Below are 18,688 nucleotides of genomic sequence, written 5' to 3'. Positions count from 1 at the left end.
CACTACATATTAAGGAGAGTGTGCCTGTGTAATGGTAAATTTATTCTGTTGTAAGGATTGATTATTTCTAGCAATCACAAGTGCTATGATCATAGGAGGCAGTATGATATTGTAAATTTATTATTGTGTATAGCCTCAGGAAGGTCCACTTCACTGAGTGAAGAAGCTCTGTCAATAGATGCTGTAGCAATTGCGATAACACACAGTGTAGGAGTAAATTTTCAAAACACTAAAGAATTTCAGAAACTTCTGATAATAGCAAATGATACCAGAAAACAGTCACAGTAAAGGTCTGAAATTCTCAGTAGTGAAATAAAGGCTTACAATACACTTGATTAAAAACTATGTCAGTGATTACAAACATATTAAGTATGGGACAACAGAATGCACAGAAATCATATGTTTCAGGATCTCACTTTTGATATTAGTGTCATTACATACCCCATCTGCTATTTCTGTCAAACAATTTTTTTCTATTATATTTAGTACAGTCCATGTACTTATTTCAGTTTTCAAACAGCTAGAGACAACTTCTTCTATCAAATTATCCCACAATGAGCATCACACAAAAAATGATGAGCTCTCACATCAAGAGTGTAATAAGTGAGACAACAAAAAGAACTTTGAGCCCTACTGTTACAATAGGGAAGAAGTTCAACATTGAGTGCATTATTATTTTTGATAGATAAATTATTCAAGCTTCTACAAGGATGGTTTGAAAAGTTCTTGGAACTGAACAGAAAAAAAACATACTTAAATCACTGAAACTTTTTTTATTTTTCAATGAGTCTCCTTGTAGATTAATGCACTTGGCACAACGATGTTACAGTGCCTTGATCCCATATTGAAAATGAATGTCCTCCAGGCCTGAAAAATAGTTTTCAACTCCGGCTATCAATTCTTTGTTTGATGTGAATCTTGTCCACCAAGAAAAAATTTCCGTTTTGGGAAGAGACGGAAGTCTGATGGAGTCATATCAGGTGAATAAGGTGGGTGTGCCAACAATTCATACCTTAGTTCGTGTAATTTTGCCATGGTGACAGCACATGTGTGCGGGCGCTCGTCAAGAGTCGCAGCACCCATCTCGCAAGTAATTTTTTCAATTCTAATTCTTCAGTTAAAATGTGATATAGCCTTTCAGATGACATCTGGCAAGCATGAGCAATTTCATGCACTTTCAATCGGTGATCCTCCATGACCATTTTGTGCACTTTTGGAATGATTTCTGGATTAGTGACACATCTTGGCCGACCACTGGGTGGATCATCATAAAGCTCTCCCAACCAAATTTAAATTCATTTGTCCACTTGGAAACAGTTGAATATGAAGGAGCAGAGTCCTACAGTGTATTCTGGAAATCAGCATGAATATCCTTTGCTTTCATACCTTTCTTTACAAAGTACTTAATCACTGCTCGAATCTTCGCAGTTGACTTGGTGGGAACAACAACAGAACCACATCACCACCACAGCTCTCTTCCAAGAGCACTGATGTGGCACACATTTACAGGCAACAGTCCAATGAATATCATGTGAACAACTCATTGTGCTAGTGCTGACCTCTCATGGTGATTCCGAGAACTTTTCAAACCCCCCTCGTGGTATTGTCATTGTGAACTGCTCATTTCTTCATAAATTCACTCTTGCTATTAACTACAAACACTATTAGGGAGTAATTCTATTGATACTTAACTGTAAATCCTTGAAAAGGTCTCATCAGATGAAAAGGACTCATCGGATAGTGGTTCCATCAACAAAATGACAAAAACTTCACATCTTCCACACTGCATCCTAAAAATGGTACACGCAAAGATACTTTCAAGATAAGGCACCGATAAGTAAATAAATTATGAGTTTTTCCCTTCCCTAATATTCTGTATGCTGAGCCAAAACTCATATCTGGACAGCTGTAATTTGTGTGTGGCACTCTGTCAGTTACAGAGCACTGAAATCAAATGACAGGTGTTCAGATTTGAGTCTGGTCTGGCAAATAGCTTCCAGTTGCCAGACTTCATAATGACTATGAATGTTCATGAATAGACACAATTTGTAGTTGAAATACTGGAAATGCTGCATTTTATATTTCTTATAGTCATTAGGTCTGCTTTTAGAAAACATTTTTATTGTCCCTTGAAAAAGTAATAAACTTAAGAAAATTGTTACTATGTTAGTATACACTCATGTGATCTCACAGGCTGTATTTAATATAGTAAGTTGCTACCTTGGCAGAAAGGGGTGGGTGGCAAGGTGCCCATAACCCCCCACCCCCGTCAGCTCTCAAGGAAAGGAAAAAATAAAGTGCATTCTAGTGTTTCTATTTCAGGAAAATGATTGAAAAGTTGATATTATGCAGGTATTTAATGGGGTCAGAAATGGACCTTTTTAATGATAACTTGCCAAAATATTAAAAATACTCCATGCTCCACAGATCTTGCACCCCCTCCCCCCTGTACAAACTATCATATTGCTGCTGTTGGCAGGGGGAGGGGGAGGGGACTGATGCTTACTCAGTTATTTAAATACTGGGTTGTTATAATTAAACTTTACCTATTTAACACATTACGACACAGAAACTAATTACCGTATGAGTACCAGACTTGGTAGCATTAAGGTCAAGGACGTGGGGAAGAGAAATAATCAGACCCAATCCAATTGTAACAATTTTAATGCGCTACTATGGTACAACATACCATAACATACTGGTACCATTACTGCTACAAAAGAGTCTCAATACGGTGCCCATCAGTGTCCAGAAGAGTCTGAAAGTGCAAGATTGCACTCTGCACAGCAGAACGAAGCATGTCCATAGGTATGCTGGCTACTTCTCTTGATATGCTGCACTTAAGATCAGCACATGTGTGTACGTTCCACTAGTAAACCCTGTCCTTCAGGTAGCCCCACAAACAGAAATCACAGGGACTGAGATCAGGTGATGGTCCTCGCCAAGCATTTGGAAATGATTGGCTGATAATTCGGTCATTTCCAGACGTGTTTCAGAGAAGCAGGTGAACTACACCAGTAATGAAAACAGTTGATTTCAATGTGCCTCTCTCAAGTAGGGCGGGTGACATGCTGGTGAAGCATATCGCAGTAACATTGGACAGTCACATTGCACGTCCTTTCTTCAACAGGCCAACGATGAATATAGCCATGAAGCCTCACCATATGGTGACACATACACCAAGCAGAGGAACTTCATGTGTAGTGACTGGAGGTGAAGATCCCCACACTCAGCAATTCTGTGTGTTCACCTCACCCATCAGAGAAAATTGAGCTTCATCATCGTCTACCCATAGGATGGCCCAGGGCCAGCCCTCATCGACTTCAATCCTTGCGAGAAAGTGGAAAGTGAAGTCAACATGTTGTTGCACATCCTGTGATGCAAGCAGCTATGTAATATGAATCTTGTATGGATACCATTTGAGAATGGTTTGAAACACGTTCTGTACAGTGGACCACAGGATGTTCAACTGTCGTGACACAGCACGCGCACTGCCTGATGATCAAGTATTGCATGCAGTGTTGTCTGCCATAGCAATAGTGATTTCATTAACCACCTGTGGTGCAACCAGTCAGCAGCCTCTTCCTGGAGTGATGCCCTTTCTAAGTTGATTCAGGCGGAGAAAGAGGACCCATCCAGAATTCTTTCAGCCAGTGATATTCTCAAAGTGCAGCTGCAGCATTACTGTTACTTTGATAATAGAGCTTCACCAATAATGCCCTGCTCCTTTTGTCCAAGCTCGTGTTGACATATCAACAAGTGCACTGCGACTGGTCAAGTGTGTGTGACTATGAATCACAATGACTGAACACAGCACCTGGTGGCCGTAGATGGAACTGGACAGTGACACTGTGATACATGAGAATCATTCACCCCATACTCTGGACATTAACACTGCCAAGTTTGGTACTCATACGGTAATTAGTTTCTATGTTATAATGTGTTAAATAGGGAAAGTTTACTTATAACCACCCAGTATCTAACAATGGAAAATTCAGTATGGAGCAGTAACAATATTGGGAAAAGGATTGCTACTCACCATATAAAGGAGGTGCTGAGTTGCAGACAGGCAGAACAAAAAGACTACTAAACGTGTAAGCCTTCAGACAGAAGACCTTCTTCTGAAAAAGACAACATGGATAAACACATTAACACACACGTAGCTCACACACACAATGACTGTTTCTGGCTGCAGACTGCAAGCAACTACGCATGATGGGAGAAGCGATCTGAGTGGTGGGGGAAAGGAGGAGGCTGAGATGGGGAAGGGGAGAGAGAGAGCATGGTATGGGTGGGGGACAGTAAAGTGCTGTTTGTAGGAGCATAATGGAGCATAGTGTAGGGACAAGTTGGAAAGAGGACAGGGCAGCCAGGTGGAAGGGGAGAGGGGGGAGGGTAGCAGGAGAGGAAAGAAGTAGAAAGACTGTGGGTGTGCTTGTGGAATAGAAGGTTGTGTAGTGCTGGAGCTGGAGTACAGAAGGAGATACGTAAGTAAGGACAAAGGCTAGAGGAACATTGGATAGAATGCAGGGAGAGTTTGCATCCATGCAATTCATAAAAGCTGGTGTTGGTAGGAAGGAACCAGATGGCACAGGCTGTGAAGCAGACATTAAGATTAAGAAGTTGTGATGGGCACCATGCTTGGCACCTGGGTGATCTAGTTGTTCCTAGGCCACAGTGTTTTTTTTTTTGGGGGGGGGGGGGGTCATTCATGTGGACAGACAGCTTGTTGGATGACATGGCCATGTACAATGAACCACAGGGGTTGTGGCTTAGCTTGTAGATAACATGACTGGTTTCATAGGTAGTTCTGCCTTTGATGGGATAAGTGGTGCCTGTGACGGGTCTGGAGTAGGTGGCACTAGGAGGATGTATGGGACAGGTCTTGCATCCAGCTCTATTACAGGGATATGAGCCATGATGCAAGGGTTTGGAAGCAGGGCTTGTGTAGGAATGGATGATGATATTGTGTGGGTTCTGTGGGCAGCGGAATACCACTGTGGGTGGTATGGTGAGGATAGCAGGTAGGACATCCCTCATTTCAGGACATGAGTGGTACTGAGTCATGAGGGGAAGGCTCCTCTTGATCTGGACAGTGAGGTGGTGGGTGAGCGGAGACATAAGGCACAGGAGATCTGCACCCACAAAGAGCACTTTTCTGTCCCCCACCCATACTCTGCTCTCCCTCTCTCTCCCCACTCCAGCCTCCTCTTTACCATCCCTACCCAGACTGCTTCTCCTATCATGCGCACACAGTTGCTCACAGTCTGGCCTGGGCAGCCAGAGATAGTGGTCATGTGTGTGTGAGTTGCATTTCTGTGAATGTATGTGTGTGTGTATGTTGTCTATTTCAGAAGAAGCCGTTCTGGCCGAAAGCTTATGTGTTTAATAGTCTTTTTGTTGTGCCTGTTTGTGAGTCAACATCTCCAGTATATGGTGAGTAGCACACTATCCTTATCAAATATTGTCAATTGTAAATGTCTGTTGTCTGTTTCATATTAGTTGAATATCTGAATGAATTCTCTTATGTTTATTAATGAATAACAGTGTCTGTGTCTTCATTTGTAGCAATAGAGGACTGTTGAACAGCTAACAGGACTGAGTGGTCTTCTTTACTCCTAAATTATTTACAAACCTCAAAACTGAAAAAAATCACAGAAACACTACATAACAGCCCTTTTATTTCAGGAACTGGACTGCTACCTGGCCCTATTAATGAACTACATGCAACTGTTGTCACTGACAACAGCATAACATTGGAGTGGGAGCCTCCAAGTAACAGCACAGTTACAGGATATATTGTTCACTACCAGAAAGTGGACAACACCTCGATGCACGAAACAGTGCTAAAGCTTGACAATGTAAGACATTAATCCTGACATCTTCAATTAATTATCTGTTAAAATATCTGTGTCCCACCTTAAATTGTAATACCATGTGTGTTTCCACCTCCATGGTAAATACCTAGATAGAAAACAACAATTAGGAGAGTTGTCAGACATAAGGCAGAAAAAGAGAAGCCCACAACTAAAGAACATAATTTGCACTTGATAATTTATTGGTTTTTTTCCCCCCAGAAAGCCCACCTTTCTGCCATTTTGTAATAACAGCTGATTGAAAAACATAGTTTAATTAATTAGGGTATGCTGCAACTGTATTGCATTATTTAACATCAAAATAATCATGGACTTCAGTTAAGTAGCCATAGATCAACAGTTTTACAGTGGCTGATAAGAAAGTTGGGGATTTGTCAACATTAAACAAGAAAACTCTGATTCAAAGGCACAGCTACAAAACAAAATGTATGGCTTGTTATTGCTCACTCTTTAATGAATAATGGAAGAGCAGTGCCTGATATAACTGCTATAAAATGTGGACTTCTGTCAGTAGTCATCAAAGGAAAAATAGACCAAACAGAGCATAAATACTGAGTAAGACCTAATAAAATTCTGAAATTTTAATCAGGAGCAGTCCTGATATCACATGCTATGCACATGAAGGGTATTTTCTGTGAGACTTATTTAATCAGGTAAACATCCACAGCTGAGGAACACATTTATAGAATAACAACCCATTGCAGTTGCTAGTAAATTAAGGAAAAAATTACTAGCAACTGAAGTGGATTTTTATTCTATAAATATTCTATGAGACTTCACTAGAATCAAAGAAATATTTGCTTGCATGAGTTCTGGATGTCAGTTGTTATGACTCTGTATGCAATAACATAGTATGTAGGTATGATATTTGCAGTTTCCTGATGCTCAACTGAATAGCTCTTGTACGTGTACCAAAAAGCAAGGTACCAAATACCTGGAGAAGTTTGATGTCAGAATATCTATGACAGTGGATAACCACAAATGAAAATTTTAGAAACAGTTTAGTTAAATAAAACTGTGGGAAATACAAGTTGGAATAATGTTAGTTAGAAATCAAATTCACAACAGTACTGGTTTGGATTTATCACTGCTGACAGAGTTGAACATTTGAATTGGATTTTGTATCTGTAGCATGGAAATGATTAACTTCCAAAAACATTTTACATGAAGCAGCACCTACTCTGTCCCAGAATTCTGCAGAAAAAAATCTGCATCATTTTGCATCATCTTCTTTAGCTGTTACATCATCCTTGGCATGCTGCATTGTTCTTCAGTGGATACTAGAGCAAGGAACAGATGCTGTTAATGAACAGAGGGTTCATATATTAATTTATTCTACATAAATTATCAGATAGTAAAAATATAATGTAATTGTATAGATAAAATAATCCACTCAAAAAGTGGCAGCAGAACACATACTTAAAAAAAGGTAATATTTATGCAGGCATTCGGAGCCAATGGCTTCTTCCTCCAACAAAAGAGGAAGGGAAAACACTGGAAAGGTTTTGGAAAAGTGGCAGATATCTGAAAAGTCACCCAGAACCATGGGTCAGGGGAGACTTACTGGACAGGGTGAGAAGGAAATACTGATTGTTGGGTACTGCACTGGATGAGATTTGAAAATCTGAGAGCTTAAAGGTGGACGCAGGGTAATATGCAAGACAGAGATTATACTGAAACATTGTACACAAGTTAATAAGGGTGAAAAGCTAAGTGCATTATATGTAAGAGGTGGGGGGGGGGGGGGGGGATGGTGAAAAATAAACACGTCAGAAAATGAAGATGTATAAAACTAAAATGGAGTGAATAAAGTAGTAATTAATATGAAGAAATGCCAAGACTCAGAAATTAATCTAAATTAAGGCCAGGTGGCTGGTGAGAACCAAGGACATGTTGTAATGCTAGTTCCCACCCATGAAGTTCTGAGAAACTGATGTCTGAAGGAAGAATCCAGGTGGCATGTGTGGTGAAACAGGCACCGAGGTTATGACTGTCAAGCCATAGAGCATGCTCTGCAACACAGTGTTGTGTGTTGTCAGTATACCCCCCCCTGCCTATGCCCACTCATCCTAACCGATAATCTGGTGGTAGTCGTACTGATGTAAAAGGACCAACAGTGTTTCCATAAGAGCTGGTATATGATGTGTGTCATTTCACAGGTGGCTCTCCCTTTGATGTTGCCAGTTACAGGGTTGTGATGTATGGTGGTAGGAGGCTGCATAGTGCAAGTCTTGCAGCGGGGACAATCAAACGCTTAGGAACCATAGGATAGGGAGATGGGTGCAAAAGAAGCATAGTGTCTGACAAGGACATGGTGGAAATTTGAGGGCAATGAGAAGCTGTTCTAGATGTGGTGGACAAAATCTCAGACACCATGGATCTCATTCCATGTATGATTTTAGGAAATCATGGCCTTATTGAAGTAGTTGATTAATATACTCCAGACCAGGATAATACTGCGTGACAAGAGGTGTGCTCCATAGTGGTTCTTTGGAGAGATGAGCAGTATCGCCGGCCGGGGTGGCCGAGCGGTTCTAGGCACTACAGTCTGGAACCGCGCGACCGCTGCGGTCGCAGGTTCGAATCCTGCCTCAGGCATGGATGTGTGTGATGTCCTTAGGTTAGTTAGGTTTAAGTAGTTCTAAGTTCTAGGGGACTGATGACCTCAGATGTTAAGTCCCATAGTGCTCAGAGCCATTTGAACCATTTGAGCAGTATCAGGATTGAGTGTGGTGGCTTGGGAAATCTGCTTTTGAACTAGGCTGGTGGGTTAATTACATCCAGTGAAAGCTGAGGTGAGAATGGTGGTTTGTTGCTGTGAAGAATCTGCATCCAAACAAATACATTTGCCTCAAATGCCAAGGCTGTATCTGAGGCAGGGAATGTTTGACATGGAAAGGATGGCAACTGTCAAAATGTAAGTGCTGTTGTTTGTTAGTAAGTTTAATGTGGACGGAAGTGTGGAGCTGGCCTTTGATAAGGATGATATCAACATAAGGAAAGGGGCATGGGATTTGGAATAGGACCATGTGAAATTTAATTGGGAGAAGGTATTTAGAGATTCCAGGAATTTTAACATGTTAGCCTTGCTGTGAGTCCACATGGCAAAGACATCATCAATATATCTAAATGAAACCACCAAACCAGGGGTTGAAGACATGTGTTCCAGGAAGACCCCCACACAGCAACCCATGAGAAGGTTCACAAAAGAATGAGCCATCCTGGTTCCTATGGTCATACCCCTGATCTGTTTTTATGTCTGACCCTCAAAGGTGAAGCAGATGTTGGTAAGTATAGAGTTGATCAACATGAGGAAGAAGGATGTCATAGGTTTGGAATCAGGTCAGTGCTGACTGAGGAGATGCTCAGCAGCCAACAAACTATGGACATAGGGGATGTTGAAATAGAGGGAGGTGGCATCAATGGTGATGAACAAGGTGTCTGGTGGAAGCGGGACGGGCATGAATTTCAGACAATCTAGGAAATGGTTTGTGTCTTTAAGATAAGGGTAAAGACTTCCACTATGGATTGCAGGTACTGCTCAGCTAATACAGCTACATGTTCGGTGGGTGCTTTGAAGCTGGCAACTATAGGATGGCCAGGATGATTGGGTTTATAGATCTAAGGAAGAAGGTAAAAGGTGGGGGTGCATAGTTTGTTTGGGTTAAGAAGGTCTAGACCGAGGTGTTAGTCCTTGTGAGGGGCCTGAGGTTTTGAGGAGGAACTGCAGGTCAGTTTGAAACACAGGGATTGGATCTTGATGGCAGATGCTGTATGTAGAGGTGTCAGGCAGCTGGCACAGACCTTCACTTAAGTACTCCTTTCGGTCAAGTACCACAGTGGTAGATCCTTTGTGTGCAGGGAGAATTATGATGGAGTCATCAACTTTTATGGAATTCACAGCTTGGTGTTCTGCAGAGGACAGGTTAGGATCATGTTGTAGGTACCTGAGGAAGGGTTGTCAAACAATGCTAGATCTGAGGAAAGGCTTGTATAGGATGATTTTGAGATAGTGGTGATGGATCATGTTGGGATAATGGTCAGAACTGTTCAAGACAGGGTTCAGTGTCAGGTTTGCTGTTGGAAAAGTTTTGAGTTTGGATTGCAAATTATTTACAGTTGACATTACATGTGAAGGAAGGTAGGTCCTTCACCAAAGCAGCATGAACAAATACAGGTTTAGGACTGAAGTGAGACCCTTGGATAATATAGATAATTCAGGAGGGGACAGTGCTTTAGACAAGAGATTGAGAACACTGTCTTGTGTGACTGGTTCCTGTGATTTTGAGTTATTATTGGTCTGGGTGGTGAAGGCCATTGGATGTTAAGGAGGTTGGCCAAGCTCAGTCTGTAGGAGATGAGTGGTGGTTGATTGTGTGGATGTTTAGGGAGCTGTGGAGGAACAGGAAGGGAAACACCATTTTTGAGGTAGTTTAGGAGAAGGTGGGATAACTTTTTTGAGGTGAGGTCTGGCATGTTGTTGCACTCTGAAGTTGGCTCGGCAGATGATACCATCCAAAGAAACATGAAAGACAGATAACTGCAGGATTTTGTAGAAGCAGAGAAGTCTGGTGGAGTGGAAATTGGCAGATGGGTCACAGATTAGTCAGGAAGGGTAAGCGATTTCTATATTTGAAACTGATAAAGAACCTGGTGTGGAGTAGGATTACATTTAGAAACCGGGACTTTCAATGTTAGGCCTTTGGGACTAAATCCAAGGGACAAGCAGGTTTCATGAAATAGAATGTGGGATCTTAGTTTTTATATTGCAAAAGCATGTTTTTGAAAATAACAGATGTAATATGTGATAAGATTCATTGCAATGTGGACTTATGGTGAGGCTGACCTGTTAAAATTCCTGGAATCTCTAAATACCTTCTCCCAATTAAATTTCACATGGTCCTATTCTAAATGCCATCCCCCTTTCCTTGATGTTGATCTCATCCTCACTGAAGGTCAGCTACACACTTCTGTCCACATTAAACCTACTAACAGACACCGGTACTTAAATTTCGATGGCTGCCGTCCTTTTCATGTCAAGTGTTCCCTCAGAAACAGCTTTGGCATTCAAAGCAAACACATTAGTTTGGATGCAGACTCTTTACACCACCATTCTCACCTCAGCCTTCACTGGATGTAATTACACCACCAGCCTAGTTAAAAGGAGATTTCCTGGGCCATCACATCCAATCCTGGTACTGCTGAGCCCTCTGAAAAATAACTTCGGAGTACGCCACTTGTAACTCAGTATCATTCTGGTCTGGAATGTATTAATCAACTAGTTTGACAAGGGCATGACTTTCTAAAATCACCCCTGGAATGAGATCCATTGTGTCTGAGATTTTGCCCACCACATCTAGAACAGCTTTTTGTTGCTCTCCCTATCTCCTGTCCCACAGTAAGCTTCTTCTGCAAAAATCTCCCTATCCTATGGCTCATATCCCTGTGACTGTCCCTACTGCAAGGCTTGCACTATGCACTGACCTACCACCATCTATCCCAGTCCTGTAACTGGCAAGACATTTACTATAAAAGGGAGGGCCACTCGTGGGATGACACATGTCATACACCAGCTGTTAAGGAAAGACTGTTGGGCCTTTTACATCAGCATGACTACCACCAAATTACCAGTTTTGATGAATGGGCATAGGCAGAGGGTCTATACTGGCAGCACACAGTACTGTGTTGGAGAGCATGCTCTACAACATAACAGTCATGACTTCAGTGCCTGTTTCACCACACATGCCATCTGGATTCTTCCTCCAGACACTAGCTTCACAGATCTTCACAGGTGGGAATTAGTGCTACAACATGTTCTTGGTTCTTGCCACACACTTGGCTTTAATTCATGTTAATTTCTGAGTGTCAACATTTCTTCACAATAATTACTACTTTCTTCACTCCATTTTAGTTTTGTACATCTTTCATTTTCTGACCTATCTATTTTTCGCCATCCCCCTCCCACCTCTCTTACATACAATGCATTTATTTACTAACTCATGAATGATATTTTAGCAGTATTGAATTTGTATTATATTTTACTGATCCAAGTAACCATAATATTGTAAAATTTGCACATATGATATTGGACAAGTCAGCATACATTTTTGCAAGTAATTTTTACAATTATGTCGTTACAATTTTAATTGTTTCATGAAAGTTTGCTCAATATTACAAGAAGGTAATAGACATTACATTGTACTTTCAGTTGTTCATGCTTGAAGGCAACATACACTATAATTACGCCTGAGTGATCAGTTATTAAGAACTTTGTTACATTTATTATATTTTTCAAAAAAATTATTTATTATGTAAAAGTTTCACTGCAAACGATTTTTTTTAATTTATATGTGAAAACTCTTGAAATCTGTGTTTTTTTTAATTTCAGCTGGTAGATTACTATAAATCTGTATCCCAGCATGTAGAACACTTTTTTGGTAACAAGTCGTTCTGGGCTGAAACATATGTAGGTCAGACTGCTGACTTGTATCGTACTTAGGAATGTGCTCATTTAATATTAATGGGCTGTCTTGCATATTACCCTGTCTTCCACCTTTAAGCTCTCAAGTTTTCAAATCTGACCCAATGCAGTCCCAAACAATCAGTCTTTCCTTCTCATCCCGTCCAGTAAGTCACCCCTGATCTGCAGATCTGGGAGACTTTTCCAAAGCCTACCCCCTTTTCCTAAACCTCTTCAGTCCTTTTCCTTCACTCCTCTTCCTTCCCCTAGTGTCAGAAGAAGGAGTTAGTTGCTTCAAAAGCTTGCATAAATATAACCTTCTTTTATGTGCATGTTCTGCCACCACTTAGTGAGTAGATTTTTTGTCCATTCAGTTACATCAAATAGTAGAAATAATATATAACTACATTGCTGTAATTATAGCATCAGTTGCTAAGAGTAGATCTGAGTTTAGAAATATATACATATACAAAAGATTTATAAATCTGTCACTCTTCAATACAATGTCTATTCAGAAGATGTCAAGCCATGGCCAGTATGAAAGTCTATAAATATTTATTCAACTGGCAAACACACAAAACGGAGACATTCCACAAATGTTTGAAATTAGGTACACCCGCCACTGGCGCTCCGGAGAGCAGATGCATGCATCTCATCAGCAGTGGCATAGTTGTTAATGGCAGTGCCCTCATGCTGCAGTGGTGGCTGTAGGAAATGCGGCAGCATAACTAGTAACACATGTATTTGATAGCACACATTACTATCTGTTGCTATCCTACCATAATTGTTAGCTATGCATATCATGTGTTTTGAACATGCCCACTACGTTTTGAGGGGGCTTACCATTATGTTCTATATTTTCAGCAAATGAATGTAACATCAACAAGTGCCAAAATAACTGGTCTTGAAAGTGGAAGCATTTACAACTTTTTTGTTGTTTCCGTGAATGAGCACGGAACCTCGTTGCCATCCTCAGTTCTCATGATCAATATTACTAACACAGGTAATCAAGTTCTTTTCAATGTATTTTTATGAACTTTACATATGATCTGCAAGATAATATGAAACACGATATTCATGAAGTACAACATTTTTTGTCAGATGTTGGCAAGGAGGGTATTCCAGGTGTGACATCTCCACCACATTCTCTCGCAGTTTCTGGACACAGTGCTACATGGGTCACAATCACATGGCAACCACCAGAATTTAGTCATCCAACAGAACACATTGTGTACAGGTTTGTAAACAGCATTAAGTTTACTTTTTAGTTGACTGATGTTCCTTTTGTCATATATTTCTTCTAATTCACTACTTTATTGAAGGTAATCGAGAATGATACAGGATTATTCATAAGTACCTCAGTTTCAAAAGATGACTGTGCAAAATCTGCAAGACACAGAAAATAGACACATATCAGTGGAGAGCATCCCTGCAAGTTTTTTAACTCACATTACAGTTGTACAGTGTTGCCAAAACGATAATCAAACCATTGGCACACCTGTTCCAACATGTCATGGCCAATATTAGCAACACCGAACAGGGTAGCACAGAGGTTAGCACACTGGACTGGCATTTGGGAGGACATCAGTTTCAAACCCATGTTCAGCCATTCTGATTTAAGTTTCCTGTGGTTTCCCTACATCAGATGCCAGGATGGTTTCTTCAAAAGGGCACAGCTGCTTTCCTTCTCCAAGCTTGTGTTCCATCTCTAATGACCTCATTGTCAACAGGACATTAAACTTTAATGTCCCCTAATATCAGCGACCAATACTTCCTTACAATTCTTCTGAATTAAGCAACAATGGAAGCAGGAGACACACACTCTTTGACATAATCCCATTAGAAGACATCACATGGAGCTACATCAGATGACCATCGGGGCCACTGAAAAAGAGGAGAGTCATGATGGGCAGCTTGTACATCCTAACATGAGGCTGTCCAGCATTGAGGTAATCATGAACATATAAATTAAAATATGGTGGAGCATCATCTTATTGCAAAATGAACTCTCCACTGCCTTGCTGTAATTGTGGCATAAGCCTTGCTGTAGCATGTCCAGGTATATGAAACCAGTCACAGTTTTCCCTGCAGTGAAAAATGATCAATAAACTTTCAAATGAACATGTTACAAAACTTTAGATGAATCATAAATGCGTTCCACAATCTCTTGTGAATGTTCTGTGCCCGAAACATGCTTGTTATAAACAGAACACAGTATTCACACTATCTTTCAAGTTATGGGTCTTTTTCTAGTAAAAGTGCATGCATTCACACACACACACACACACACACACACACACACACACAAATGAACACTACTATCACATGTGCAGCATTTATTACTGATTATCTATTATTGAGAGCAGTTGCCTGGAAAGGAGGAGGTGGGGAGGGGGTAGAAAGTATGGACAAGGAAAGTAGAGGGTAATGTGATAATGCAGGTAGGTTTTGTGACAGATGATGTAGCAGCTGCATAACAAGACAAAAGGCATTCAGAGGATAAAATAAGAGATGTAGAGAAAGGGAGAGGGCAGGGGAAAAGGGTGAGAACAAGATGGAGATGAACAGGGAGGAGAGAGATGGATGGGAAGGAGGATGGGGAGGAAGAGGGATGAAATGGGAGAGGGGGGTGGCAGAGAAGTAGAGGTAGAGAGAGAGAGAGAGAGAGAGAGAGAGAGAGAGAGAGAGAGAGAAATAACATCAATATGGGATTGGAAGGGGGGGGGGGGGGGATGGTGGGAGAAGGTAATACGCAAAATGGATGGGGAAGGAGCAACATGGACAGAACAGAGAAGGGAAAAGGTAACTGAAGTAGTGAGAAACAGTTTACAAGAAGTTTAGGCCATTGTGAGAATGCAGGATATGCTGGAAATGCAATTCCTACCTGCATAGTTCAGAGGAACTTGTACTGGAAGTGAGTACCCAAATGTCTCTTGTAGTGAAGCAGCTGTTGAAGCCATTTTTGTCACAGTGTGCAGTGTGTTTGGCAACTGGATGGTCAAGTTTGCAGTTTTCCATAGTTTGGTGAGTGAATAGGGCAGATCTTGCACCTGACCTGACCACAAGGGATGACATTTAATAGGTTGGGTGGCAATTCCATAGGGAAGAGACTTTTTGACATGGAATGGGTGACAGCTGTCAAAGTGAAAGTACTATTGGTTGTCAGTGTGCTTGATATGAATCAATATGTTTATGGAGCCATCTGAGAGATCAACATCTCTGAAGGTTGTTCTTGTTACGACTATATGTTTGTCATACTCTTGAAACATGGCTTTGTCACTAAAAACCAACTTCTGTGAAAAATTCTTCTCCAAATAGTTTTTGTAGTTTTGTAGTTTTCAAGCAGTTGTCTTCTGGAATTCTGGATATATAAATAACCCAGTATTTGTGTTTTACTTTGGCTATAAACACATGGAACATCTGAAGTACCATTTACAATAATAGATGCAAAAGCTTCATTGTTTCAGATTCCAAAGTACAAGTTAGTGATGTAACCAAGAATTTGCATCTGGCACACCACATGAGACAGTACATAAAAAGCTTCAGATTTGATAGTACTCAAATGAAGGCTCCAGTGATCACACCTCACTCCCCATTTACTAGACATCAGAACTCAAACCAAATACCATATGAAATGGCATAGTGGTTAGACCATCGATGCTCACATTCAGTAGCAGATTAGATTAGATTAGATTAGATTAGATTTACTTTCATTCCAATTGATCCGTAGTGAGGAGGTCCTCCAGGATGTGGAACATGTCAGAAAAACAACAATACATGACAAATATTTAAACTAAAACAAATAAGCTAATGTACCATTCCACAGGTCCCAAGTGGAATGATCGTCATTTTTTAATGAACACTAAGAGTCATTTTACAAATACTATTGCACTGAATTTAAAATAAAAAAGTTTTATATTTATTTATAAGGTAAGAAACATGTAATACAACTACTGTAATACTTATTTACAATGAACACATTACTGCACTGAAATGGTGCAGAAGTTAGATTATACTTACACACACACACACACACACACACACACACACACACACACACACACACACACACACACACACACACAAATTTTCAGTGAACACATTACTGCACTGAAATTGTGCAGAAGTTATGTTGTACTTATATACAAATCAGTTGGTTTTCCTCAGAAATTCATCAATGGAGTAGAAGGAGTTGGCCACCAATAAATCCTTTAGGCTTCTCTTAAACTGAATTTCATTGGTTGTTAAGCTTTTTATGGCTGCTGGCAAGTTATTGAAAATGTGTGTTCCTGAATAATGCACACCTTTTTGTACAAGACTAAGTGACTTTACATCCTTGTGAAGATTATTCTTATTTCTAGTATTGATTCCATGAATTGAGCTATTGGTTTGAAAAAGTGATATATTTTTAATGACAAATTTCATTAAGGAATAAATATATTGGGAAGCTGTAGTTAGTATCCCTAGTTCCCTAAACAGGCTTCTGCAGGATGTTCTTGAGTTCACACCACATATAATTCTTACTGCACGTTTTTGTGCCCGGAAAACTTTAGCTTGGCTTGATGAATTACCCCAGAAAATAATCCCATATGACATTATGGAATGAAAGTAAGCATAGTATGCCAGCTTTTTCATTTTTATATCCCCTATGTCTGACAAAATTCGCATTGCAAACAGAGATTTGTTAAGACGCTTCAGCAGTTCTGTGGTGTGCTCCTCCCAGTTGAATTTATTATCAAGCTGTAATCCCAAGAATTTAACACCGTCCACTTCTTCTATCTTCTTGTCATCATATGTTAGACATATACTCTTGGGACACCCCTTACAAGTTCTGAACTGCATGTAGTGTGTTTTTTCAAAGTTTAGTGACAAAGAATTGGCTAGGAACCAGTGATTAATGTCTACAAATATTTTATTGGCTGATCTTTCTAAGACTACACTTGATTTGCTATTTATTGCAATGTTTGTATCATCAGCAAACAAAACAAACTTGGCATCTGGTAATGTTACTGATGAAAGGTCATTGATATACACAAGAAAAAGTAAGGGCCCCAAAATGGAACCTTGTGGGACCCCACATGTAATTAGTTCCCAGTTGGATGATGCCTGATAGCTTGATACATGTCTCTTTCCTAATAACACCCTTTGTTTCCTGCCAGAGATATAAGATTTGAACCATTTTGCAGCATTTCCTGTTACACTATAATATTCTAGTTTACTTAAAAGGATATTGTGATTTACACAGTCAAATGCAGTGGTCTTCAAATCCCTATCAAGCCATCAGCATTCAAGCCACCACCATTTCCTGCTCAGACACTCTAAAAACATCATAAGTATTTGACTCATCACTCATTCAGTATGAGAGGCCAAAATTCTGGGTGCAAAACAAACAGTAATACCAAAGCAAACAATCATGGTGTTGTTGGTCAACAGATAAGTGCATAAACAAGGTTTTCTCTTACACTATTATACATTCAATTTATGATGTTTGTGTGGATAGTGGTTATTTACCATTTTTCGTTATTACAAAAACATTACTGTCAGAATTCATGCTACTTAATTTGATGGCATTTTGTTATCCTGCATTTTACTCCTACTGTTTACATCCAACATTAATTATACCATGTTGTCATGTACAGGATGTCCAAGAAAAATGGTAAATGTTCAAGGATATGACAGGAATGCTCATTTGGAGCAAAAAACTTCACATGGACATATGCCTTATTCTGAATGGTACCAAGATGGAACATGCTTAAGTACTTTTGTTTTTCAGCTAACATGACGTGTGTACACATCTTACCCACCCAGCCTCTTTGACATTTTATTCTAGCCCAGTTAACTCATTGCTTTCAACCTCTTTGCTGGGGATGTCTCTCTGCATTTGAAGTAGCCCCCAGAACACACAGCTGTCTGTGGTGTGTTGCGAGTGAAGTAGTGTGAGGGACTGAGAGTGTATCAGAGAGAGGCATCAGGTAACTGTGTTTGTTATATGTGCTGGCTAAAATGTCACACATCTAAACTAATGAAGAATGTGCAGAGATGGTGTATGTTTATGGCTTCTGTGATGGTAGTGCACCTGCTAGTGTTGAAGAATACTGTTGGTGCTTCCTTATATGTTGGATTCCTGACTGTGGAGTGTTTATCAGAGTTTCTCGCACACTGCATGAAGCACGTATATTTCGAAATTCCCATTTTTCTTCTGAACATTTAGATCAATAACCTGTGTAGTAACAACAACACATTGTTTAAACCATGCACCATAGTCCTACTTAATGTGTTAAAAATACATATTTTCCAGTTGATTCTTTGTAAAATGTATGTTGTCATGTTTACTAACTACTGTACATGTGTA

The 18,688-nt window shown here is 40.1% G+C and overlaps 1 protein-coding gene across 3 annotated transcripts in view; it reads left to right on the top strand.

Moving 5' to 3' along the window:
• LOC124595771 (Ig-like and fibronectin type-III domain-containing protein 1) overlaps positions 1-18,688 on the top strand; it is a 1,092,366-nt gene that overhangs the window by 1,026,958 nt on the left and 46,720 nt on the right. For all 3 annotated transcript variants that reach the window (XM_047134656.1, XM_047134654.1, XM_047134655.1), the window contains 3 exons: positions 5,689-5,861; positions 13,201-13,339; positions 13,438-13,573. In XM_047134656.1, the coding sequence (XP_046990612.1) occupies positions 5,689-5,861; positions 13,201-13,339; positions 13,438-13,573 (448 nt within the window). The remainder of the gene's footprint in view (positions 1-5,688; positions 5,862-13,200; positions 13,340-13,437; positions 13,574-18,688) is intronic.

The sequence above is a fragment of the Schistocerca americana genome, chromosome 2 (assembly GCF_021461395.2).
Source record: "Schistocerca americana isolate TAMUIC-IGC-003095 chromosome 2, iqSchAmer2.1, whole genome shotgun sequence".
Classification (NCBI taxonomy): Eukaryota; Metazoa; Arthropoda; class Insecta; order Orthoptera; family Acrididae; genus Schistocerca; species Schistocerca americana.
Note: the sequence above shows the minus strand (reverse complement) of the source record. Positions and strands in the feature narration are given on the sequence as shown.